This window comes from Trichechus manatus, unplaced genomic scaffold (assembly GCF_000243295.1).
Source record: "Trichechus manatus latirostris isolate Lorelei unplaced genomic scaffold, TriManLat1.0 scaffold00097, whole genome shotgun sequence".
Lineage (NCBI taxonomy): Eukaryota > Metazoa > Chordata > Mammalia > Sirenia > Trichechidae > Trichechus > Trichechus manatus.
The window spans coordinates 8730901-8758623 of NW_004444033.1; the positions used below are offsets into that span (position 1 = coordinate 8730901).

The window sequence follows — 27723 nt, forward strand, 5'->3', positions numbered from 1 at the left end:
TCACTGCATTCCTTATCATGCCAAGCACAATGCCCTGCACTTAATTTTTATTGATTATTGTCCCAGCAGCCTTCATTGAACAATTTTATCATGGTTAAGTGCTCGACTACTAACTGAAGGGTTGGTGGTTCAAACCCACCCAGAGGTGCCTCGGAAGACAGTCCTGGTGTTCTGCATTCAAAAGGTCACAACCTTGAAAACCCTACAGAGCAGTTCTACTCTGCACACATGAGGTCACCGTGAGTCGGAACAGACTTCATGACAACTAACAACAACACCCTTGTTATATTATACTCGTGAACTTGGTTGTGAGAGTCTTCTTTGGGTGGCCTTTTCTGACTCTAGCATTGCAACGTAAAGCAGTAACATGAGCCTTTGTCAGGGACCGGGGCGGATTAACCAGTGAACACCGTATGCACGGGCTTCACTGTATGTACTTGCTGATCTGTGGTGAGCAATTTCACATGGGTTTCACCGTGCTTTTGACGTGAGAGCATGATGGAGGACAGGTGACATGGCCCATTGCAGATTGATAGAAAGGCACAGTTGGGCCCATGCGTACCATGCTTACTGGGTAATCGGGCTCTGCCAGGGACCAAATTCCCCTCCAACCCCTCTTGAAATTGACTAGAAGCAGGATTTTGTAGAAAGAATTTTGGACAGGGATTCAGGAGACTTACTTGGATTCTGAATTGGATTCCCTCTATTGTTAACTTGTTATGTGCTTTTAGGCTATTTACATACCTCTGCCCCTCACATTCCTCATCTCTAAATTGGAAATAATCTGCCTTTCTGCTCTCACAGGTTTATTTGATCAAATGAGATTATTGTGAAAGAGCTTTGAAAAATTAACACTGAAAGTGTAGGTGGTGCTGTTGTTAATGGTCTCATGGTTACGTGAGAACTCTCTAAAATTTAATTTAAAATCTAGGCATTTGCTTTTTCTTTTCTTCTACTAGATAAAGGCTTCATTGCTATGTACATATATATATTTTAATACAAAATTCTGCTCTAACGTTCTCATGAACACGCTTTAATTTGGCACGAGTATTCGTATTTGTTAACAACACTAATTTCCTAAGCTGTTATTTTCTACAGAGGACTGCATTTTTTGATGGCGTTTGTCAACTGTTTTGAGTTCCTTTTAGTGATAGACTTCAGAGTCTGTCTGTTCACTTCTACTACACTTTTGAAAGAAATTCTGAATTTCTTTCTGTCAACTGTTCGTTTCTGGAAGTTGCAAGAAGGTTGAGTAGTGATACCTGTTAAAGCAAGATTATAGTCTTTCCCTTTTATTTTCTCAGGGTTGCGATTTAATTGACATTAGCATTCTCTGTGGATATGTTCACGTACAGAAGTTGGATCTTTCAGTAAATAAAATTGAAGGTATGTAATTGCCATTCTAGTAAATTGATGGGTCACAGAATTACTTCAAAATTTAAACTGTGCAGCATGTAATATAGTTTTAATACCGAAAAACTTGATGTGATAATGTGAATCAATTTACATATGACTTTGCTTTTGATGAAAAAAGCCACCAACGCCTGAAGAGTAAAGAGAAAGGCACAAGTTTGCAAATATGCGATATTACGAGGTGGCTGAGAGGTATTCAGGGATATTTAAGAGTATCAGATGGAATACTTATTTTCTCCTTTTAAGAGATTGATCATTATTTCTTCAATACTTCCTGGTGGGTTAATGGTTCCCTCCTCTTTTCACTACTTCCATTAGCTATTTAAGGAGTCCCTGGGTGGTGCAAATGGTTAAACACTGGGCTACTAACTGAAAGGTTGGCTGTTGGAACCCATCCAGAGGTGCCCTGGAAGAAAGGTGTGGCGATCTGTTTCGGAAAGGTCACAGCCATGAAAACTCTATGGAGTAGTTCTACTCTGCACACATGGGGTCTCTGTGAGTTGGAATTGACTTGACTGGTTGGTTTTGTTTGTTTTTTAATTAGTTATTTAGTGCAGATGAATTAGTCCTTTCTCCCCCCCACCCGCCTTTAGTGATTTTTTCTTTGCTTTGCTTTTATATCTACATTTGAATTCTGGCTAGCTGCTTCTCTTCTTCTTATTCAAGCACCAGGGATTCCCAAATTTATTTTTTCCCTTCGTTTTGCTTTCTCTGTCTAGTTAATTCTTTCCATTCTAATGCCACCATTTGTGGTTGTATATATTTGTTATGACAGCTGTTCACATTTAATGAAATTAGTCCTACAATTGTCACATTTTCTTCAAAGCTTGATCCTTGTTCCTGATTTTCAGAACTTATTTCAGGTTAACGGCATATTTTTTCTTTAGACTTTGGGGAGGGGAAGTGAATCGTTATTTCTGACCTGCTTTCTTCACCAATAATCTTTCTATTTGCTTCTCTCACCTGTCTTTTTTTCCTTGACAAATGTTGCTCATATGGTCTTTTCTGTTTCATTTTATGATTTTTTTTCCTATCATATGACTCCAATAGTTAAAATCTCCTCTCTTCAACGATTAAGACACATTCTAGCATATTTTAATTCTTAAAATGCTACTACCAATTTTGAAAGACTTTTATTTTGTTCTCTACTTTGATAAAACTTTATTACAGAAAGTTGCAAATACGTGTAGGGGTAGAGGGAACAGTGAGCTGGTCACTTAGCTTCAACAGTGGTCAGCACGTGGGTAATCTTCTTTCCTCTCTGCCCTCCTCCGTCTCCTTCCCCAGGGTCATTTGAAAGCAAATCCTGGCTATATCATCAGAATGACGTTTTAGTGTTGTCCGCAGGCACTCTCTGTGCCCCTCCCCCTAGCACACATCAGGGCTGCTTTCATTTCCTGGATAAGGAGCTGCAGAGTGGTGGAAGGCTTTAGCAGCGCATAGTGCTAGGAATCCTGGGTGGTGCAAGCTTGCTTGGCAGCTAACCAAAAGACTGTTGAGTCCAGTCCACCCAGGGGTGCTGCGGAAGAAAGGCCTGGCAATCTATGTGAAAAATCAGCCATTGAAAACCCTATGGAGCACAGCTGTACTCTGATATATATGGGGTCACCGTGAGTCACAGTCCACTTGATGGCAACTGGCAACTAGAGAATAGATAAAAGAGATTTGCCTTGGTACCTTCCTACCTGAGCAGAAGTCCACAGCTGCGATGCCTTCTTTTTCAGTCGGAGGAGTCTTCTTTAACGTTTCATGGGCCATTTCATTAGTTCCTCCTGTGCTGGAGAGCCTACTGTGTGTACGGCACTCTGTATTTTTCTTTTTGTGTTGGCAGCCGGTGTTCGGATGTAGACCAGACTTCAACTCCGTCAGAATCACCTGGAGGTGGGAGAGGCAGGGAGGGAAAGACACTAACTGGACAAGAGATGAGTGGTGACTTTTGTGAAGGGATAGACAGCACACAATACTGAGGAAGTCAGCACAAGTTGACCAAGACAAAGTCATAGACGCTTCATGGACGCATCCAAACTCCCCAAAGGACTGAATTACTGGGCTGAGGGCTGGGGACCATGGTCTCGGGGCACATCTAGCTCAACTGGCATAACATAGTTTATAATGAAAATGTTCTGCATCCTACTTTGGTGAGTAGAGTCTGGTGTCTTAAAAGCTTGTGAGTGGCCATCTAAGATACTCCACTAGTCCCACCCTGTCTGGAGCAAAGGAGAACAAAGAAAACCAGAGACACGAGGGAAAGATTAGTCTAATGGACCACAACTACCACAGCCTCCACCAGACTGAGTCCAGCACAACTAGATGGTGCCTGGCTACCACCACCGACTGTTCTGACAGGGATCGCAATAGAGAGTCCTGGACAGAGCTGGAGAAAAATGTAGAACAAAATTCAAACTCACACACAGAAAAAAGACCAGACTTACTAGTCTGGCAGAGACTGGAGAAATTTTGAGAGTATGGCCCCCGGGCACCCTTTCAGCTCAGTAATGAAGTCACTCCTGAGGTTCATCCTTCAGCCGAAGATTAGACAGGCCCATAAAACAAAACAAGACTAAAGGGGCACAGCAGCCCAGGGGCAAGGACAAGAAGGCAGGAGGGGACAGGAAAGCTGGAAATGGGGAACCCAAGGTTGAGAAGGGAGAGTGTTGACGCGAACCAATGTCACAAAACAGTATGTGTATTAATTGTTTAATGAGAAACTAATCTGCTCTGTAAAGCTTAATCTAAAACACAATCAAAAAAAAAAGAAAATAAATCTAAAAAAAAAAAAAAGAATCACTTGAAGGGCCTGTTAAAATACAGATTACTGGGCCCCGCCCTTAGAACTTCTGATTCAGGAGGCCTGGGCTGGGCCCTGAGAACTTGCATTTTGAGTAAGTTTACAGTAGTGAGGTTAATGGTTCTGGTCCTTGACTGCCCTTTGAGAGCCACTGCCGCAGACACGAAGTGCTCCTGCCATCTGGTGGACACAGCGGTCACTGCACTGAGTAAGGAATGCATGGGTCTGCTAAGTTAGAAGCCCAGTGTCCTGACCCATGAATTTTTTGCTGTCAGAATGATTGAAAAGCGTTGGCTATCTACAAAGTGTGAAATGCATCCCTCATCTCTTTGTGTCTAAGTACTGGCTCCTACAAGACAGAGCTCCACTGTACCGGACTTATCTGCCCAAAGAAAGGCCAGCTCCAGCCACGACTAACAGACACTCTAGCTGAGCTCAGAGTTGGCAAATAGACAAAGATTGTAAAGCAATTTCAGTTTCTCCTTAGCTTTCCTTTTGTCCTGCCTTCTTCACTCCCTCATTAATTCCCACCAAGGTGTTAACGACTCAATGTATGACCCCTCCTAGAATTATTTACATCCACTGAAGAAGAATGTAGGAGTCCCTGGGAGGTGTACATGGTTTTGCGCTGGACTACTAGCCGAAAGGTTGGTGGTTCAAAGCCACCCACAGGTGCCTCGGAAGACAGGCCTGGCCATCTTCTTCTGAAAGGTCCCAGCCTTCAAAACCCTATGGAGCCCAGTTCTACTCTGAAACACATGGGGTCGCCGTGAGTCAGAATTGACTGGACGGCACCTAACAACAACAACAAAGAAGGGTTTGGAGTCCCTGGGTGATGCAGACGCACTCGGCTGCTCACCAGAAGGTTCGAGTCCATCCACAGGTGCCTCAGAAGAAAGGCTTGGCAATCTACTGCTGAAAAATCTGCCACTGAAAACCCTATGGAGCAGACACACATGGGGCTGCCATGAGTCAGGGTGAAGGGTATAATTTAATCTGGGGAAATGAAGTACAAATTGGTGGGGAATTTCTGGCTTCAGTGACCCTTGAGGGAAAGATGCAGAGAGGCCCTCACATTGGCTGCACCGCCCACCCCACTCCAGGGCGAGTCCAACCTTCCTTTCTTCTCCTGGTCCAACCATGCCTGGTCACCTGGTGAAGTGTGGAGGCTCCATTCTCCCCCTGGGGACCAGCTTCTGAGGGACTGTGATAGCTGGTTCTCTCATCTAGAGCGAAAAGGAAGACATTGTTATTACCCTTTTCTGGTGGAGAACCAAGTTTCTGGTAGAGCCAGCTGCAACCCGGTCATGCAGCTCCTCCTGATCCTTCTCTTAATTCATACTGCTGCCAGGAAGTATGCCTGCTGTAGAATGGCAGAGAGAGGCAAAATAATATTTGACAATTGTTATGTTCATTATGTAATTTCATTCTCAATAGCCTTTATTAGTGCAATAATCCTTTTCTTAGTATTCAAATTTCAGGATATTTTCTCAGGTTAAAATGTAAAACTCATGTATTTTTAAACCAATCCAGACTCAAAGCAAAATAATACAATGTTTTCCATCACTTCAAATCATTAATGAGATTTAGGATTAAGTCAAATTAAAACAAAATCTCATTCACAACAAAGAGAGCTCTCTAATGGTGGTATTTCCAGCCTTCCTGAAAAGACATAATTCCATTATTTAGGAGCTAATTATCAGGAGGATTATCTAAGGCTTTAGTTTCTCATCCTTTCCTCCGACGCTGGCACTTTTTGAAGCATTTGATGTGAACAGCAGCTTGGGGGACAGTGAGCTGGGACGCAGAGGTGGCCTCAGCCATTTGTTACTTGAGGGATCTAGACAAAAGCAGTGGGGATGCCTGGGAAGAAAGTTAAGTTTTTGGCTCAAGGAGAGTTTTCCATACTTTTTTTTTTGGTATATTTCACATACTCCTGTTTTTATTCATTTCACTCATCTGCAATATCTAAGATGTGCTTGCATCTGGCCTACTTAAAAGACATTTTGATGTAATCCATGCTGCTTTTAACGACTTCTAGTTTTTAATGTATTGGCTTGCCTTAGTCTATGTGTCTTTTTTCTCCCCCCTCCAGATTTGTGTTGTGTGAGCTGTATGCCTTATCTTCTAGAACTTAATGCTTCTCAAAATAAACTGACCACCTTCTTCAACTTCAAGCCACCCAAAAATCTCAAGGTAGACTATATCAATACACTGATTGCATATACTAAGTGTTTTGCAATAAATAAGCACAGCAGCACTAAAATAGAGAATTCAGAGAGACTCAGGTATAAAGATAAATAGTACTTCAAGTGTCTGAAATGAATAGATGGACTTGTATATCATTTATTTTGGAAAAGTGGGATGGTGTGTCAATGCATAGTATTTTTAGGAAGATGTTCTGAAACGTAGTATTCAAACTCAAGAACCAATTTCCTTCCATCTCCTCTTTCCCTCATTTACACACTAGTTATTATTGTATGTTTTTATTACAGCACAACAATTTCAAATGAGTTTATCATCTGGAAAATCTGCAAAAATCTCTTGTGGGCTCAAATTAGGCCCTCTTTATTTATCTGCCCTTTACTTTTTTTTAGGAAAAAAATTGATTTCAGACCTTTATTCTTGCTTCTCTGCTCTTGCTCTTGCTTTTCCGAGCAGAAAGAAACTGTCCATGAACAGTGGTTGATAGGGCCATTTACTATGGCACAGAGTGGGGGGTCTCACACATTAGTGGGCACATAAGTCACCTGTGGCTCTTGCTAAGTGATAGTGGGGTTGGGTAGGTGTGGGGCGGGACTGGCCTGGGATTGAGATTTCTAACATACTCCCAGGTAATGCCATTGCAGCTGATCCACAGACCACACTTGATGGAAAGGCCATTTCTACACATTGGAATCACCTGGGGAGTTTCTAAACACACTGTCACGTGGGTCTCACCCCCAGAGGTTCTGATTTAGTGGGCCCGAATTAAGTCCCGAAAAGGAACCCTGGTGGTGCAGTGGTTAATCTCTCCACTGCTAACCACAAGGTCAGTGTTTCGACCCCACCAGCCCTCCCTCCGCAGGAAAAAGATGTGGCAGTCTGCTTCTGCAAAGACTACAGCCTTGGAAACCCTATGGGGCAGTTCTACTCTGTCCTTTAGGGTCGCTATGAGTTGGCATTGACTCCCTGGCAATGGGTTCATGGGGGTTAAGTCCCAGGCTTTGGAAGTTTTGAAAGATCCCCAGGTAGTTCTAATGTGACGATGAATGAAAACTAAAGTATGGCATGTTCTTTTTTTTCTCGCCAGAAGGTGGATTTTTCCTACAACCAAATTTCTGAAATGTGTGATCTGTCTGCATACCAGGCTCTCACTAAACTAATTTTGGACAGTATCCTTTGAATGAGTGAGGGGAAAATGTGGTTAATGGAGCCATTGAGGAATATTACCAGATGACATGGAATAATATCAGATAAGCAATTCACTGTAGATACGTGACTCGTTAAATGATTAAGAATTGATAACCCCAAATGAGGAGAGGTATTTTATTTACTAAGGAATAAAACCGCAAGTCAAAGCCTGCCAGGAACGTCTTGTATCGGAACAGCTAAGACAGTCATTCTCCTGATCAATGGGTATTTACTGTTAATTCTAAAATCAGGTAAGAAATTGCATTTTAATTGATTTTAACTCCTTTCTTCAAATTTACTTAAAGCTATGCCCAGTTTTATCTACATTCACCATTGGAAAATCCAGATTTTGTCATAGGAAAACTAGCAATTATTTATTTTACAGAACAGTCCGCACTAATCTCTATTTAAATAGCAAGCTTCTCTGTTGTTATTTGACATGGAGTTTCTCCAGCTCACAGTGACCCCACGTACAACAGAACGAAACGTGGCCTGGTCCTGCGCCATCTTCATGATCACTGGTGTGCTTGAGTCCATTGTTGGAGCCATGGTGTCAGTCTGTCTCATTAAGGCTTGCCCTCGGTTACTCTGGCCCTCCACTTTACCAAACATGATGTTCTTCTCTATCAATTGGTCTTTTCTGATGACATCCAGCACTTTATGGGGGAAATAGTCTGCTGTGATCCATAGGGTTTTCATTGGCTAATTTTTGGAGTTAGATCACCAGCCTTTCTTTATAGTCTGTCTTGGTCTGGAAGCTCTGCTGAAACCTGCCCACCATGGGTGACTCTGTTGGTATTTGAAATACCAGTGGCATAGCTTCCAGCATGAGAGCAACATGCAAGCTACTGCAGTACTAGGACAAACTGACAGACAGGTGGTGGAATCTTCTCTAGTGTGTTTACAATATGCCCACAGCACACACACAAAAAAGTTTGGTTTGTAACGACTTCAGGAACACCTCTATTGCCTGAACCAGGCCCCTGTGCACACAGGGTCTCCTCTCTAGTCAGTGCGCTCCAGCTTCTAGAGCCTAAGGGATTAATTGGGGATTTGTGAGTTTAATGAGCCTGAGTCTTCTTTACACCAGAGACCCATGTTCTCTGGGTGATAAGGTAGCAGCCCTTCTCTTTCTCCGTAAGTATCTTTCTACCACCTAAGGATTTGTGGGGCAGAGTGGAGAATGAATTGATTGCTCCTGGGTGCTTCATTCCAGGGATGTGGCAGCAGCCAGGACACGGCCTTCATGACAGGCTGAGATGTGGGGGAACAGAGACACACTTTCTTGAAGACCTATTTTGTAGAACAAAATTTTATTCATATGTGGTGAAAAGCTTAGAACATATTACCAGTTCCTTCTGAACTCATGTGTGAACGTGAGCAGTTCGTGGACATTTAGACGATGCCCTTCAAATGAGCGAGTTCTTCTGAATGTGGCCCAATAGTTTGGTGTTTTGATGACAAACTAGGAGTGGTACACATTAGCAGCATCTGCCCATAGAGCCTTCATTTTATGGTCCAGTGCCCTGGAGATTGAAGTTGCAGACACAGTCTCACTGCCCAGAAATCCACTCACCCAGCAGTGCCCTCGGACCATCTAGAAGAGGATGAGCATCTCCTGGAACTTCAAGAAATAAATGCAGTTTCTTGGGCTCCCACCCACACCTACTAAATCAGAATCTGCATTTTTAATAAGACCGACCCCTCAGCCAGCGATTTGTCTGCACGTGAAAGCTTGAGAAACCTGGTCTAGAATTCAGCTGACCCGTATGCTCCTTCCTGTGGAAGGGATGGGGCATCTAGTTGGTGGTGGTGGTGGTGGTGGCAGCTGTCAAGTTGCCCGTGACTCATGGTGACCTTACAGATAACAGAATAAACGGTTGCTGCTTCTGAGCCATCTTCACGACCGTTGGTATATCTGAGTGCATTGTTGGGGTTATTGTGTAGGGCTATTGTGTAGTGCCTTCCAACCTAGAGAAGGAGCATCCAGAGCCCCTCGAGGGTACCCTGAAAATGATGGGGCACTCACAGTCTGAAGTTCAGTGTGGGGAGCTCTGTCTCTCAGACAAATATCCTTCTGTGCACAGCATGGAATTGCCGAAGGAAACACACACAGTATTTTGAATTCAGAACAGAGGATACAGTTTAAAACATTTTTCTCAGAAAAGTCATAGTTTCTATATAATTTTGTCTTCCCATGTAAAAAACTAAACTATTATGACTTTGTCCATGTGAAATATCATGAAGAAAGGAAGCAGGATTTTTTTTTTTTTCTTGACATTAGGTGTAGCAACTGGGTCTTATCTCTGAAGTATAAAAAGCTGTAATTTTTACATCTGAGCCACTGAAACTCAGACATGGCACGTAATTAGAATATAACATGACACTATTTCCTTCCTTGCATTTGAAAAAAAAAACACATGACAAGGAGCCCAAACAAGCTACTCTTCATAAACTATTAATGAAATAAACTTCTCAGATATCTTAAAGTTTTGAAAAGGCAGTAGACTAGTTTCGAAACAGTACCAAATATGCATCTCTTTTGTACTTTTCAAGCGTGTCATATTGTACATGACACAGATGGTGGAGTTTGCAAGTTTTTCTGGACAGCTAAAAGCAAAACTATCTCTGACAAGATTATAAGTTAATTTTGGGGGACAAAAAAAAAAAAAAAACACTAGACTGAGTTGTTTTTTGAGAAGACTAATAAACTTTAATTGAGATGAAAAAGTTAAGTAAATTAGTAGTAGGGAATCTCCTCAACTTGATAACAATGTCTACAAAATTTTTTTTGCAGCCAACTGTATCTAACTGGGGACGTGTTCTAAGCATTCTCCTTTAAAATTAGGGAGAAGACAAGGCCATCCACCTTTGCCACTTTTAGCCATCATTGTTTTGGAGCTTCTAGCCAGCACCAAAAAACAAGAGAAAGAAATTAAAGGTATAAAGATCGATGAGGGAAAAATGAAAGTCATTGTTTGTAGATGACATGATTATCTACAGAGAATATAAAAAAGAACCCGAAAGAAAGTATTCTGGAAATAAACAGAGAAAGTTTAGGCAGTTTAACAAAAAACCAAAAAACCCCGTTGCTGTTGAGTGAATTACGACTCATCAATAAACAGAAATCAATTACATTTCTCTACACCAGGAAGCAATTAGAAAACGCAACTTTAAAAAGAGTTACCATTTATAACAACACCAAAAATTAATCTTCTTAAAGATGAGTAAGACTGTGGGGGAACATCTTAAACTTTATTGAAGGGCATTAAAGATCTACCTAAAGAATATACATCCTGTGACCTGGATAAGCAGGTGGGCAAACTACGTGAAAAAGAGTATTATAGAAAACGAAACAGGTAAAGCTAATAAACATACAAAAAAATGCTCAAACTCATTGGTACTCGGCGAAATGCAACTCAGGACCGCTATGAAATACTGTATTGTATCAACTCCATGGACAAAATTTAAGAAATTTAAAAATACCAAGAGTTGGAGGGCATGTAGCTCAAGAGGATAACTTCAGACCTTGCGTGCGGGTGTAAAAGTAGTTCAACCACTTTGGCAAACAATGTTCTATTATCTTGTCAAGCTGAGCATCTTCTTCCCTATGACCCGGCCCCTTCATTCCTGCATATGGGGAAGGTTTAGCCTATGTGTACCTGGAGGCTTGGATAAGAACGTTCATAGCAGCATTGCTTGGAATAACAAAAAACTGCAACAATCCAAATGCCCACTGAGGAGAGAAAAGGGAAATAAATTATGGTAATAGAACCTCACACAGCAGTGAAAGTGAATACATTACTTTTACATAGAGCAATAAGAATGAATCTTAATAAAACTGGATAATATAGTTTAAGTATATAACTGAAGGGGAAAGAGAAGCAGACAGAGAAAATCCAGGACAGTGGTAATCTCTGAGCGGGGTCACAAGGATGGGACACAGCGCTGTGCAAAGATTTAAGCCATTGTTAATGCTGCAGTTCTTGGCGGGGCGGGGCAGGGCGGGGAGCTGTTTCAAGAGTTTTCATTACACAGGTATCCCCCGCTTTTCAAAAGTTCACCTTATGCCACTTTGCTTTTACGAAAGACCTACATTCGTACCTGTTTTCACTAACCGAAAGAAATTTGAGGATTTTCGCTTTTACAAAGAAAAGCAAAAATAGCGTTCAGCGTTTTGTTTTGTTTTTTAACAGCCAGCCGTTAAAGAAACAGCGCGCACCCTGAGCAGCAAGAGTGGCAGGTAGTGTGGGAGTCACACCCACAAAGACCCCTCCAAACAGGGGCAGACGCTTCGTGTGGAATACCGTGATTCCACCTGTGCAGGGGATAGATTCCGGGTGAAACAGCTCCCATTAGCCCCGGGCGATGGGAGAGTTGTAGGGGGTTAATCAGATGCACAGTTAATATAAATCCCGCTGCTCAACCTAGCGCCACGTGCCGTCGCCAGCTAGGATCCCCGGGCTTCCCTCATTACCATGTCTCAGCCTTTAGTGTGCTCACTATCGTTGCGATTCCGGTAAGTGAAACTACACCGTACATACATTATTGCTACTTCATATAGGCTGTGTATTTATCATATCATTCCTGCTTTTACTATATGTTTGTGTTATTTTAGGTTTTATGTGTTATTAGGTATGATTTGGTAGGTTACTTTTTGGGTCTGGGAACTCTCAAAATTTTTTCCGGTATAAATTAATGGTAATCGCTTCTTCACTTATGCCATTTTGGCTTACGAAAGGTTTCATAGGAACACTCTGCTTTCGGATAGTGGGGGAAACTTCTATTTTAAAAAGTAAATAAGTTGGCCGTGCATGAATCAATGAAGAGTCAGGGATTAAGCTGAACCCAGGTCTATGTACTTGTTTCCATTAAAGACGAAGAAACCTGAATTAACATCTTTGAAATTAGAAATTAGAATTGGAAATTAAGTTTTTGAAAAATGTTGTTTAAAATAAAAGCTAATCAGTTCATTAGGCTACTGATGCCAACAATGCGATTGTGGTAGGTTATATTAAAGCCTCAATGAATCATTAACAACTATAAGATAGTCAATTTTTTAGCTTATCTTACTGTGCTATCTTGTCCGTCCATATGAGGATAACTGATGATTAATTGATAATCATCCTAAACTGCAAGACGATAAACATGGCCAAGGATAAGTAAATTGATTTATTCTTGAGAAAGAATACACGTTATTCTTTATCTATAAACATTGACTACTGTTTATTAGAATTTGTTTTATGATTATAGAATCACAAAATTAAAAAAAAGATTCATAGAATTTTAAATCCAGAGATTATCCAGTGCTAACCATATGACAGAGGAGCCCAAGACTAGGGAAGTTCAGTGACATGCCCCAGATTATTTGGTAAACGTTTATCCTGAGACTCAGCTTGTGAATTCCACTGTTTTTCCCACGCTGCAATTCATTGAGCAATTACCACTTTTATTACGCGGACATTTAAGCTGTATGCATGCACTGTCCCTTAGACAGATTCATTCCTACTGTTGAAAAGCATCTTTCACTGGTGAGGTGATATAGATCTTTCAGGATTGGTTTTGATTAAAGCTATCATTGTGGCTTTCTCCACTAAGAGAATTGTGATGGATTTCTCCTGATTTCTCGGTAACCGTTTCCTATACACCCAAACCATATTTTATGATTGTAGACAAATGAGTAAGAGTGCACACTGAACTAGTGAATAATTCATGTCAAGCCCTGTCAACTACTGACAGCATAGCCAAAATGTAAAAAATATATGGTGGGGCTTTTCCCTAGTTATAAAGTTGTGCTTACGTGCCACAGCATTCCCGCACTCAGCTTCCACACAGATGGAAAATTCCACTGTAAAAGATTTATTCACAAAAGCGGAAAAAATGTTAGCGCTGGAATGCAGTATGATGATTTCGAGTTCTTTTGAGTCTCTCCCGGTAGTGGTCTTTTAAACTTAAAATATACCTAAGAGGATGAACCCACGGGCTAATTCATTGTAATAGTTCAGTGATTTATCAGATTGTATTTCTTCTGATCGAAAAGTCCCAAGACACATGAAAGAATAGTATTAGGAAGAAGGGCAAGCAAAAGTTTGGGAAGGTTCTTAGAATAAGACAATTGAAGATCGGGGGTAAGGGTATTTCTGAAAGCAAACATGAACTCAGGGTTCCATAGGGACCAGTCCTCTTCCTTATTGACTTTTGTCATTGATGGTAGGCACATATGTATCAGCTGTTTGTAGGAGTAATAAAGAGGCAACAGCATTGTGCTATTGTAAAAACTAGCCTAGCCACATTTGGTAGGAGGGATGGCAGTGGTGGTTCAATGGTAGAATTCTCGCCTTTCATGCGGGAGACCCGGGTTCCATTCCCGGTCAATGTACCTCATGTGCAGCCACCACCCATCTGACACTGGAGGCTTGCATGTTGCTATTATGCTGAGCAGGTTTCAGCTGAGCTTCCAGACTAAGACAGACGAGGAAGAAAGGCCTGACAATCTACTTCCAAAAATCAGCCCATGAAAACTCTTTGGATCACAATGGTTCAACTTGTTGTGCATGGGCCATGAACTGGGGGCCTACGCAATGGCAGCTAAGAACAACTACAATGATTAATTGAAAGGAGATAAAGGTGGGTTCAAAGTTGAGTGGAGAAGACTTTGAGAAAAAAAATAGTTTTTCTAGAGTGGATACCAAGAAATAGAATTGCTGTGACATATTTATAATGATAATCAATCTTGCTAAATTGCCTCCAAAGTGGCTATATAATAATGAACGCTCTCACCCAGTAGGATGAAAGTATCTGTTCTTCAGAAGCTGGTACTTTAAAATGTTTACCAAACTGGTGGGTGAAGAATGGCATCTTGTCTTAATTTGCATTCTCCTGACTTCCTGTGAAGCAGAGTGTCTTTTCATATGTTTATTGTTTATTAGCCACTTGGATTTGCTCCTCTGAGAATTGCCTGGATGTATTCTTTGTCCATTTTCTATTGCGTTGTTTGGTCTTTTTTTCTACTGATTTATTGTCATTCTTTATGTATTCTAGATAGTAATCCTTTGTCTACTGTATATATTATATGTTCTCCCAGGCTACTGTTTGTCCTTAGTTGTGTGATTAAAAAGTAATAAAAGAGAAACAATACAAAAATGAGGGCTAGTGGTCATGATGAAATACTTAAAGATGTTGATTTAATATCAACACTGAAAAATAGGAAAGAGTAAAAGTGGAATCCCTGAGTGGGTAGGGTTTAGAAAGGAGTACGGAAGTAGTATGAAGAAAAAAAAAAAGTACTGCCAAGTAAGAAAGTTCTTGGTACATTTGCAAACTATTGAGAAGATTCACATGGCAGAAATGGAGAATTCTCATTGGGTTATAATGAGAGAGAAAGTTGGATGAACAGGTTTTGCTTACAGTGAAGGGCCATAATTGCCAGAGTGAGGAATCTGGAATTCATCCTGTGAGAATGTTAGTTGAAACAAGATAGCCAGCCAACATTTGAAACAGTTCACCTGACCATGATGTGTGGAGTGGAGTTGAGGGCAGGAAGAATAGGCTATTAGAGATACCCATGGTGTTAAGGGAGAACTGTGTTGTCAGAGGAGTGAATGAAAAGGAGGGAAGTAATTAAAAAGATGTTTTATAGCAAAAAAACCAAAAACCCAGGTCTTGGTGATTGATTGGGTGCTCTGAAGTTTACAAGTAGCTGAGAGAATGGTGATGCCATAGTCATGGTGATGCTAGCTGGTTGGGAAAACTGGGCTTTGATGGGGAAATGACATCAAATCCTAGAAATTGGCCACAGAGATTGATGACAGAGAGGTGAGTGGGATTTGTGTCTTTGAGATTACAGTTTTTGATGACTCTCAGGATGAAAGACAGAAGCCAACAAGTTAAAATTTTAGCAATGAATGGAAGCTTAATCAACAGATGAGGAAATTAAGGCAGAATTTAAGCCTCATTTATTTAAAAGGGAGAAGAGAAGCCAATATAGATAGAAAGAAATGGCTGTTCTTCTCCCTAACAGGGTGCTGGCCTTTGAACCACCTATTTGCTATCGATGACATCTTCTGGTCACGAGGATGATGGAGTTTTATGCACGTTGGGTGTCAGCGTGACTGTGGATTCAGAAGTCCTGCCCATGGAAAGCACATGCGTTTCTCATGGAGACCATGAAATAACCAAGGAGGCAACTGGGTGCCACTGTGATATTTCTTTCCACAAAGATTAATGAATCATAATTGAATGTACATGCAACTGAACACACTCAAAATCGATACCTTTTTAAAAGAAATTCATTGTGAGTGATGGTCGTATAATTTAGAAATAAGGATAGTGAGACTTTGTCTTGCTTACTTAGGACATGTCATAAGGAAAGACCAATCCCTAGAAAAGAACCTCATGCTGGGTAAAGCAGAGAAGCAGCAAAAACAAGGGAAAATCTCCATGAGACAGATTGACACAAGAGCAGCAACAATGGGCTCAAACATGCCAACGATCATGAAGATGGCACAGGGCGGGGCATTGTTTCATTCTGTGATACATAAGGTCACCATGGGTCAGAGCCAACTTGACAGCAACTAGTAACAGCAAGAGTGTAACTTATATTTCAAGATTTCGTGTTGATCCTCTCCTGGGCATTTAATATTGCTATGTGTAAGCTGTTTTCTGATTTTTCTAATGATGATTTAGTACTGATTTTTTTTTCCTTCCAAATGCTTTTAGCAACATTTTCCTTAAACACAGTCATGGTATACAGGCAATGAAATAGCAGAAATCAAAGGACTGGAGCTATGCAGTAACCTAACTCACCTTAGCTTGGCCAAAAACAAGATCACAACAATTAATGGCTTAAGCACGTTACCAATCAAAATCCTTTGTCTGGTGAGCCTAACAAAAATGTTATTCTTCACAGAAGTAGTAGTTAATGTTTTGGTAAATGTATGAATTATGATTACTTAGGATTTTTCAAGTTCATAAAGACTTAATTCCTTCAGGAAACGTTATTGTCTTCCATTTTGCTTGCTCCTTTTCCTATCTATATATTTTTGATGTGTGCTATCCATATTTCATGCTAAATTACAATGATTTTCTAATTTGTTCTCCAAAGTCAATATTTTAAAAGATTGACTTTTTACACTGAGAAAGAAAGGTATAATTTTAACGATGATTGAAAAATGCACTTTGCAATGCCTGATCGGTGAAAATAATTTTTAAGCATACTATTTCTTGCTAGTTACACTTTATGGCTTTCAAACGAACCACAAGACATTCTCTGTGCACTGCATTTTGGCAATTCTTTTATATTAATACATGTTAGTCTCCCATTCTAGAAAATCAGAAGTTGGGCTGAGACTAAGTGAACAATTCCCAACAGAAAGTTTACATTTGTTTATTTTTCCCCCAAGCAGAGTTCTTTTCTACAAGCTACATGACATGCTCTGTGATTACGACAATGCAAGTTCAGATCATTTACAAACAAATTCAGCGGGATTACAACGGTCCCAAAGATACATGCAATATTTCTGAAATCACAGTATAGCTCACTAATAAAGAGGCTGATGTCATAGCTGGTGGATTATCCAGCATTCTTTCTCCTTCCTTTCCTCTCCCTCCCACTTACCCCGATGCCTTCATTGTTCTTCATTACATCCATCCCTGGGTAGACAGTGGGGCTTGTCGTTGTTGTGTGCCGTTGAGTCAATTCTGACACATAACGACCTTAGAGGACCCCATAGGGTTTCCCAGGTTGTAATCTTTATGTGGCGAAGTGGTTAAGGGCTACGGCTGCTAACCAAAAGGTCGGCAGTTCAAATCCATCACTGCTCTTTGGAAACACTGTAAGGCAATTTCTACTCTGTCCTATAGGGGCGCTATGAGTTGGAGTCGACTCAACGGCAACAGGTTTGGTTTTGGTTTGAATGTTTATGGAAGCAGATTGCCAGGTCTTTTCTCTTGCAGAGCTGCTGAGTGGGTTCAAACCACCAGCCTTTCGGTTAACAGCCTAGTGCTTAACCTTTGCGCCACCAGGGCTCCTCAGTGAAGCTTAAACCAAAAAACAAAACAAAACCTGTTGCCATCCACTCAATTCTGACTCATAGCTTCCCTACAGGACAGAGTAGAACTGCCCCTGTAGAGTTTCCAAGGAACAGCTGGTAGCTTCGAACATTTTGGTTAGCAGCTGAGCTCTTAACCACTGTGCCCCCAGGGCCTCATAGCTTATTATTAATTTCTTAGATTGAGTATCCCATGGAAAGATGTTGAAACTGTTGTTTGAAATGACATAGGGCTATCTGCAGATTTTTGACAGACACAATATACCGTTCCTGTCTTACTTAACTATAGGTAACTAAACGTTGGCTGTGAGTTAATTTTTCTTTCCATGAACTTTTAGCTCAAATGCTTTTTCTACAGTGAGTGAGGTGAGGGTAGAGTACTGGCTTCCCAGTTCTGATGATGGAACCGAGGCATGGAAAGTTTTAATCAGTTTACCTGAGGTTGTATGTTTTCTGCCCACTGAAGCATGTTAGCAAAGCACAAGTGACAATGAAATGGGTAAGGAGGATTGACGATTTTCAAATTACAAAAGGAAGTAGCCTTTAAAATGCTGATAATATGAAGGATTATTGGCAGCAGGTATTATTCATTTTGTAATTTGTTGGAACTGTTTCCTTTTCTGCACGTACCTTCTCCATGGTGGTCTGTCGATTAACCTTAAGAAGAGCATGTTATGTGGAAAGAGATCTGCAGGTGTGCTGAAGAGAATGAGAATGGACCTCGTTATTAAGAATAATAACACATAGCACTTTTATTTTAGGAGTTTGTTTCAACAGCTCGATAAGTAATCCATGTTGACAGTTCTGTCTTATGTAGCTTTTAGAATAAGCATAACATTCTTAATTTTTCTACAAATGGATTAGGTGGATTGTTCCCACCTCCCGCCCCATTACGCAACACGAACTAGAACATACAGCAGATGCTGTTGTTCATCTTCCTTTAAAATTTTTGAGACTGGGAAGGTCTTGTTTTGCAAATTTTAATAAAATCTATAAAATACAATGATACACAGTCGCTTCAGTTGTTTTAAATACTTTGATTTTTTTAAATTCATGGATTCAGAAAACCAATTACTTTAGTCACTATTCATTTTACAATTTAGAGAAAAATGAAAAATTCATTCTATAAACCAACTGTTAATTCTCTAACATCAAACTTTTACTATAAGTGTAGGGGAAAATGTGGTTCACTCTATGGGCTAGTCTGGCGACCAGCTTCTTAGCAACTAAAGACAATGAAGTTCAAGTTTTAAATTGGTTTTGTCTTGGTCAGATGCACTTGTGTTTTTTCCTCTCAAATTTGCAGATTAAGAATAGTTCTAGTTTCATTTATTTAAGGAAGAAGCTTCTCTCTAAAAGCCCCTCTCCTACCAATCATCGCAAAACAAGCAGGAAGAACCGTTTAAGGAGAAACTGGATAGCTGCATATTGGAGTGATAGATCCGTTTTTCAGCATCGAACAAAGGGTTTGACTAGATGACTCTGGCAATTGAAAAATTCTATGGTTCTGAATGTTTCTCAGTTCTTATTTCTTTTATGACCTCAGGCTATCTAATTAAACTTTTCTATGCCTCACTCTACTCATATTCGTCTACCAGTTTGAAAGCCATCAGAGACACTGTAAAGAAGAATTATAGCCTATCTGACACATCGAAAGCACTTCAACATTCTTTAGGAAGAAGTGTATTGTATATAAAATTGATATGTGGGCATATTTTGGGTAGGACATTGCAATCTTATTTCAATAAGTTATAACCACCATGCCACCAGGGATCCTTAAATTAATATGGATATTGTGTTACGTTCAATGTCGTTTTGTCTTTCCCTTTTCTACTACACTTTGTATAACTTTTTTTTGAACTCTGAACAGTTGGAAATTTGACTTACCTTTGGCAATCAGAGTTATAAGTGTATTTTCTTGTTCGTAATGGAATTTTTCGTATATATATATATACCAAAATAAAGAGAATAGCATAGTGAACCCCCATGTACTATCACCCAGCTTTATTTATCAACATTCTATTAATATATTTTAAAAAGCCATAGAATTATGCTAATGAATACAAGTCTTGCTCATTATAAAAGTAAAATATTATGAAAAATAGGATGAAAATGAGCTCTTGCTATTAAATGGACCTGGAAACATGTACCAGGAAAAATATTATAGATGGAAGAGCAATATTATAATTTAATTTTCTAGTTCTTAAATGGAGCCCTGGCGGTGCTGTGGTTAGGCATTCGGCTGATAACCAAAAGGTCAGCACTTTGAATCCACCAGCTGCTCCTTGGAAACCCTATGGGACTCTGTCCTATAGGGTTGCTATCAGCCAGAATCGACTGCATGACAATGAGTTTGGTTTTTTGGTTTAGTTCTTAAGTGCATATTAAAAGTTTAAGGATGGGCATACCATAGCATTAACGGAAATCTCAAATCACTCTTTATTATGGTTTGCAACTACAACGAAAAGTTTAGCTTTACCATCACATATTCTTATACCTCAAGACTAAGGAACCCAAAGAATGATATGAAAATGTTGGAAAGCATACAAGAAAATGTAAATTATTATCATTATCATTTGTTGTTATGGGTTCATAGGGGTTGGAGAAGAGGACAACATTTGAGTCTTGAATCTTTCTTTGTTTTATTCTCATTGTCTGAGAAGATATTCATGGGTGAGTGTTGAAGAAATTATTTGGTTATGTATTGTTGCATAATAAAAACCAAACTGATTGCCGTCGATTCTATTCCGACTCATACTGACCCTACAGGACAGGGTAGAACTGCCCCATAGAGTTTCCCAGGAGTGCCTGGTGTATTCGAACTGTGGATCTTTTGGTTAGCAGCTGTAGGTCTTAACCACTACGCTACCAGGGTTTCTGTTGCATAATAAGCCACCCCAAAATGTAGTGGCCTAGAGAAAGAGCTATTTTATTTGCTAGTGATTCTGCAGTCTGAGCTGGCTCCAGCTGGGTGGTTCTTCTGCTGATCTTGCTGCATTCAGCTGGCAGATTGGCTGGGCTCAGCAGAGATACTGGGATGGCTGAGTTTTTCTCTCTACTTAGTCTCAGGGCCTCCCTCCATGTGACCTTTCTACAAGGCCTCTCCAACAGGTAGCTGGAGTTCTCACATGGCAGCTTAGAGAGCCTAAGACACGAAAGCAGAAGCTGCCAGGCCTTCTTACATCTCGGGCTAAGAATTGGCGCACTTCCATCATATTCTTTTGGCTAAGACAAGTCATAGGTCCAGCCTAGATACCAGAGGAGGGCACTACACAAGAGCACGAATACCTGGAGGCATGATCCATTGGAAGCCACCAACATAACATACTACCAGAGCCCTCGTAACATGAGGTGACTATATTTGGGATGTTTATGCAAACAAGTTTGTGTGGGCATTGCAATATTCAAGTGGTTGATTGTGATAGTGCTGAAAGAATTACATTGCATTTATATTTCTAAAGGTATGTGTGGAGTTATGCTGCCATGAGGCCTTCGGTGTGCAACGTGGAAAGCTTCTATTACCTAGCTTTTGTCTTTCCTACTGATTCAAACAGTCATCTTGCTTTAACTTTAATGATAATATCATATTCTGAGTCTTCCAGCTGAAAGACTAGGGTTTCTTTCTGAGACGTGTGTGTATGTGTTTCAGAAGGTGAGTGATGGAAATGGAGAAAAAAAGAAAAGCAAAAAAAAAAAAAAAAAAGAACGGCTTACTGATTTTAAGAGATTTGGGGCAGTATCCAAAATGAAAACTTGTCAGCACAATGTTTCCTACAAGAGGCCTTTAAGATGTTAAGTTTATTTTATCAATTTTAGAGCAATAACCAGATTGAGAAGATCACAGGTCTGGAGGACCTGAAAGCCCTACAGAATCTGGATCTGTCCAGCAATCAGATCAGTAGCCTCCAAGGCTTAGAGAATCACGACCTCTTGGAAGTGCTCAACCTCGAGGATAATAAGGTAATGCCATATTTTACGTTTTGGTTTCAGTGTCTTCGTAAGAGTGAGGCCATATTAGAGACTTAGCACAAACATCCCGTAATTGATTTCTCAAGGGCTGTCACATTAAAGGCCAGTTCAGAAATGTTATTCTAGAAAACCTCTGAGAGCGGTAGTTGCAGAAGGACAGTGTGTGTTTTTTTTTAATAAATGCATACAGTTCTTAGTTTTAAATTTTGGTAATTCCTAATTACATTTGAACATTTGAATGTATCCAAGTGTACATGATTTTCCAAAGTAGATGAGTTTGTGTGAAATTTTGTGTAGAAATTTGGCATTAAGAATGTCTGAAATGTCAGAATAAGGACGTTGGAGACATGAGAGGAGCCTCAAGGTAGTGTTGCCCCATGCCTGCCATTTAAGGGGAGAGATACAGGAAGTGAATTCTTACATCCTATTGGTAAGAATAGTGTGTGTTCCAAGTCTGCATAATGAGTTGTGAATTGGATTTATTCAAATTCTGATATCGGGCTTAATACATGTTTTACTTTCCGAATTACAGTTTTTCACTCTTAATTAAATTTTATTTTTTTTTAATTAAAAAATATTTTATTGTATTTTTGGTGAAATTATATACAGCAAAACAGGTTCCCATCCAACAATTTCTGCACATAATGTTCAATGACATTGTTACATTCTTCACACTGTGTCAACATCCTCATTATTTCTGTTCTAGTTGTTCTACTCGCATTAACGTAATCTCACCGTCCTCCAACCTTTTCATCTATGCTTTAGAGTAACTTTTGTCCATCTGGTTTCATATAGATAATTTTTTAAAAGAGCAGAGTACTCAAGGATGACATTCTTTACTCTTGAGCTAACTGTTGGTTAACAGGTGACTTCAGGGGATAGTTTTGGTTCAGGGTTTAAAGAGTATCTCAGGGCAATAGTCTTGGGAATTCTTCCAGTCTCAAAGGGTTCAATAAGTCTGGATTCTTTGAGGATTCGAAGTTCTGTTCCACGTTTCACCTTTTCTTTCAGGATCTATCTATTGTGACCCTGATTAGAACATTCGGCTGTGGTAGCTGGGCACCATCTAGCTCTGGTCTCAGGGTAGAGGAGGCTGTGGTTCATGGAGACAATTAGTCCTGTAGTCTGGTTCCTTCTCTGATTCTTGGGTTTCCTTCTTTCTCTTTTGCTCCAGATGAATAGAGACCAATAGTTGTATCTTAGATGGCAGCTCACAAGATTTTAAGACCCCAGACACTACTCATCAAACAAGGATGTACAGCATAAACTCTATGAACTATATTATGCCAGTTGACTGAGTTGTCCCACAAGACTATGACTCACACCAAGAAAACTAATCCTGTGAGGTGATTGGTTATGTCTAAGAAGTGTCGACATCTGTAGCCCCTATTTGTTTTAATAAGTGTATATATATAGTTTGTTTGTTGTTGTTACACAATTATATAAAATGTAGCATCCTTTTTCTTGTGTACAACTTAGTGGCATCAGTTACATTATTCAAGCTGTGTACATTTCACCCACATTTAGTACTACCTTTCCCATCATCATAAACATTTTAATAAAGCATTTGTGTTTCTAACCATGGTATAGTAAGTTGGTACCTATAACTGACTTCTTATGCAATAAGGAGTGATTTTATTCATAGGATTACTTTATCACATTTTTTTGGAAATATTTTTAAGGAAGTTGAATGTTTATTTCTTCTCGAAAATTAAAAGTTGGGCTGACGCTGCAAGGGGCAGGGCCTGGAACCAGATGGAGTACTATGAAGACAGTTCTTCATTCAGCTGTGATGGGACTTTTCAGTTCCATCGTTTGTTAGGTTTCTAAAAATTAAGGAAAGTCAGCCGTCAGGTCTGAGAATAAGTGATTTTTCAATCACAGACAAAATGTTCATCCACATTCTCACTTGATTTGAATATTAAATTGTTTCGGCAACTTCTAAAGGTCATTAATTCTAATGGACCACAATTGTTCACTGCGCTGTGTCTTGAGAAGTCAGCACCATGTCTGTTTCATATGGTTTTAGTGTCCTTTCCATGCGATAATCATGGTAGACTGATTTGTATCAATCTCCTACGTAAAACAGTTCTCCCATACATACAGGGAATGTTGGAAAAGTGGAGCACACTCATTTAATCCAAACTCAACATATCTCAGGATTTAGGAAAAGGAGCCGTGGTAATAATAACAGTTATGGTAATAAAATACTCTACAGATAATCTGTTCTAAGCACTTTCCGTATTATCGTCTCGTTTAATCCCCATTAAAACCAAAAGCAAACCCGTTGCCGTCAAGTGGATTCTGACTCACAGCAACCCCGTAGGACAGAGTAGAACTGCCCCATAGAGTTTCCAAGGATTCGAACTGGTGGATTTGAACGGCTGACCTTTTGGTTAGCAGCCAAGCTCGTAACCACTCTGCCACCAGGAATCCTTAATCTCCATTATAACCCTATTATTATCACTGTCGTTAGGGGTGAAGAAACCAGGGCACAGAGAGTTTAAGTAACTTACCCAAGGTTATATAGCTAGCAAATGGCAGAACAAAGATTCAAATATAGAATGGTTTACCTTCAGACTCAATGTTCCTAACGTCTGCAGGGTAATACAGTAGATAAAATTCCAACGGCCCTCTCTTTGGAAAAGTGTGTGGTATAATGCTCTAGAACAGCGTTGCCCTATGGAAATATCATACAAGCCATAAAAAGAGCCACACATGTAATTTTAAATTTTCTAGTAGCCAAAATAAAAAATAAAAGAAACAGGTGATATTAATTTTAATAATGTATTTTATTTAACTCACCATATGCAGAATATTATCATTTAAACATGTAATCTACATAAAAAATTGCCGAGGAGATATTTTACATTCTTTTGTTTCATACTAAGTTTTTGAAATCTGGTGTTTGTTTTAAGGAGCCTTGGTGGTGCACCAATTAAGCATTTGGCTGATAACCGAAAGGCCAGCAGTTCTAACCCATCAGCCACTCTGCAGGAGAAAGATGTGGCAGTGCACTTCCTTAAAGATCACAGCCTTGGAAACCCTGTGGGGCAGTTCTACTCTGTCCTGTAGGGCTGGTATGAGTCGGTATTGACTCGACAGCAATGGGGTTTTTTCTGTGTGTGTGTGTTTCTCACTTACAACACATCTTACTTTGTTCTAGCCACATTTCGATTGTGTTCAATTCCCCCTAAAATCCCTTCTGCTCACATACACAAACAAGTGCTAAGTAGCCACGTGTGACTAGCAGCTACCATACTGGATAGCACAGTTCTAGAAACGTCTCACCAAGAGTATATTGTTCTCTTCTATTTCAAGAAGCTTTTCAAATTACATTTGAAAAAGCTGAAAGAAAAAAACAGTATCATTAAGTGAGAAAAGAATTTATAATTTTCAAATGTTAAAGAGATTCCTTTAAAAAAAAAAAAAACAGTGGCGATGTGTCCCGAAGGGGGAAATCCTTTGACAACAACTGGGTCCATAACGATAACATAATTCCCTGGCTCCCCACTGGGCAGGTTGGGGAGCAACCAACAGTACTTTAAAACATTCTTTGAGCCATCCAAAGAGCTCCTCAGAGATTTCTCCAGCACGACCGAGAATACTGAGTACCAGGGATGGAAAATTTACCATCTGAAAGAAGCATAGCATAGCTATTGGTTCTCATGATTAATTTGCTATTAGGCATGTCGTTTTATGGGTCACACTTTCATCAGTATAATTTACTTGTTTTTAACTGTTGGAGCATCGCAGCACCTACATGTGATCATTTGAACAGCTTGAAGTTCCTTTGCAAATGTTTACCATCTGCTGGGGATTTGGGGACCTTTGTCACTGTCCACTCCATACTCCTTGGTAGATTTGAAGTGACTTCTAGCATTAAAACTTATTCCCCAAATGGTAACTGTATCATAACTTCAGTCATTTCTTCTAAGGAAAGCAGTTTGGCACAGCAGGAAAATATTGGTCTTGGGGTGATTTACAGGGTGCTGATTTATTTCTCTGAGTCCTACTTTCATTATTTGTTCCCAGCTACTTTTCTGAGTTATTGTAAGGGTTAACAAGATAATACTCATAAAGCAATCGTTGTGTGCCTTTGAGTCAGTCCCGACTCGTAGCAGCTCATGTGACAGAGTAGAACTGACCCACAGGGTTTTCTAGGAGGTGTGCTGTACGGGAGCACACTGCCACATCTTTCTCCCAGGGAGCTGCTGGGTGGGTTTGAACCACCAACCTATTGTTGGTAGCTGAGTGCTTAACCGTTGCACTGCCAGGGCTCTTTCATAAAGCAATAACCAAAGCAAACCCACCGCCGCCGAGCTGTTTCCTACTCAGAACAGAGACTGATTTCCGGAAGGAGGTCTGATCACGCCAGCATCTCCCGTGCTCAGCCTGGCCACCTCCACACACTGCCGTGAGCCCTTGGAGGCCCCAGGCACCCCAAGGGATCACCTAGTCTAAGCCCCCTCCTTACAGGTCAACAAACTTAAATCCAGAGAGAAAGCAAGTTCACGTAGAAGCCAGATTGTGTTGAATACCCCTCAAAATCCCTTTTGCTCACATACACAAACAGAAGTACAAACTATGATCCAATGAAGATGGAAGTAATACCCTTACGTTGCTTGTAGATATTAAATGGTATCCATCTCTCCACAGCAATAAGCAAGAAGTCCCCAACAAGGAACTTCCTATCTAAACGGAGCATCACAAAATAAAGAGTAGGATAATGGTCTTTGATGTTTTAGCGTCATAAAACAATACCCATTGCTGTCAAGCAGATCCCAACCCTACAGGACTGAGTAGAAATGCCACATTGAGTTTCCAAGGCTCTAGTCTTTATGGAAGCAGACTGCCACATCTTTCCCCGTGGAGCGGCTGGTGGATTTGAACCATACACCTTCCAGTTAGCATCCAAGCACTTAACCACTGCACCACTAGGGCTCCTCCATAAAGCAATAAAAAAATCCATTGCTGTTGAGTCAATTCCAACTCATAGCAACCCTATAGGACAGAGTAGAACTGCCCCATAGGGTTTCCAGGGAGCAGCTGGTGGATTCAAACTGTTGACCTTTTGGTTTGTCGCTGAGCTCTTACCACTGTGCCACCAGGGCTCCCTATAAAACAATAGACCCATGGAAATCATGGAAATCCTATGTAATAATAGCATTTCCTGGCATCCTCGTCGTTTCTCTTCTTTGAGTGCTGTGACCTTTCCTTCTAAACTCTTCTCCCTGAATGCTGTTGGGAGTATTTCAACCAAAGACCACTGTCTGATTCTTCATTTTTGTGATGCCTTGTGTAGATATGAAGTTCCTTGTAGGGACTTCTTGCTTGTTGTTGAGAGATAGATACCGTTTAATGTCTACAAGCAACGTAAGGGCATTACCCACATCTTCAATGGATCATAGTTCGTGCTTCTGTTTGTGTTTGCGAGCAAAAGGGATTTTGGGGGCAACTGAACACAATCTGGCTTCTACATGAACTTGCTTCCTCTCTGGATTTAAGTTTGTTGACCTGTAAGGAGAGGGTTTAGACTAGATGATCCCTTGAGGTGCCTGGGGTCTTCAAGGGCTGACGGCAGTGTGCGGAGGCCACCAGGCTGAGCATGGGAGATGCTGGGGTGATCAGACCTCCTTCTTTTTTTTTTTTTTTAAATTGTACTTTAGATGAAGGTTTACAGCACAAGTAGTTTATCATTAAACATTAGTACACATATTATTTTATGACATTGGTAAATAACCCCATGACACGTCAGCACTCTCCCTTCTCGACCTTGGATTCCCTATTACCAGCTTCCCTGTCCCCTCCTGCCTTCTCGTCCTTGTCCCTGGGCTGTTGTGCCCCATTAGTCTCATTTTGTTTTATGGGCCTGTCTAATCTTTGGCTGAAGGGTGAATCTCAGGAGTGACTTCATTACTGAGCTAGAAGAGTGTCTGGGGGCCATACTCTCGGGGTTTCTCCAGTCTCCTTTAGGCCAGTAAATCTGGTCTTTTTTTTTGTGAGTTAGAATTATGTTCTACATTTTTCACAATGTTGAGTCTACCTATCCATGAGCATGGTATGTTTTTCCATTTATGTAGATCCCTTTGGGTTTCTTGCAGTAGTGTT

The 27723-nt window shown here is 40.4% G+C and overlaps 1 protein-coding gene and 1 non-coding gene across 2 annotated transcripts in view; both read left to right on the plus strand.

Moving 5' to 3' along the window:
- The window catches only part of LRGUK (leucine rich repeats and guanylate kinase domain containing), a 135585-nt gene that overhangs the window by 11206 nt on the left and 96656 nt on the right, over positions 1-27723 (plus strand). Inside the window, exons 3-7 of the mRNA XM_023737149.1 lie at positions 1305-1386; positions 6297-6397; positions 7494-7575; positions 16347-16471; positions 21460-21603. Coding sequence (XP_023592917.1) covers positions 1305-1386; positions 6297-6397; positions 7494-7575; positions 16347-16471; positions 21460-21603 — 534 coding nt within the window. The remainder of the gene's footprint in view (positions 1-1304; positions 1387-6296; positions 6398-7493; positions 7576-16346; positions 16472-21459; positions 21604-27723) is intronic.
- TRNAE-UUC (transfer RNA glutamic acid (anticodon UUC)) lies at positions 13903-13973 on the plus strand. Its single transcript has one exon. It is a non-coding gene; the product is annotated as a tRNA-Glu (tRNA).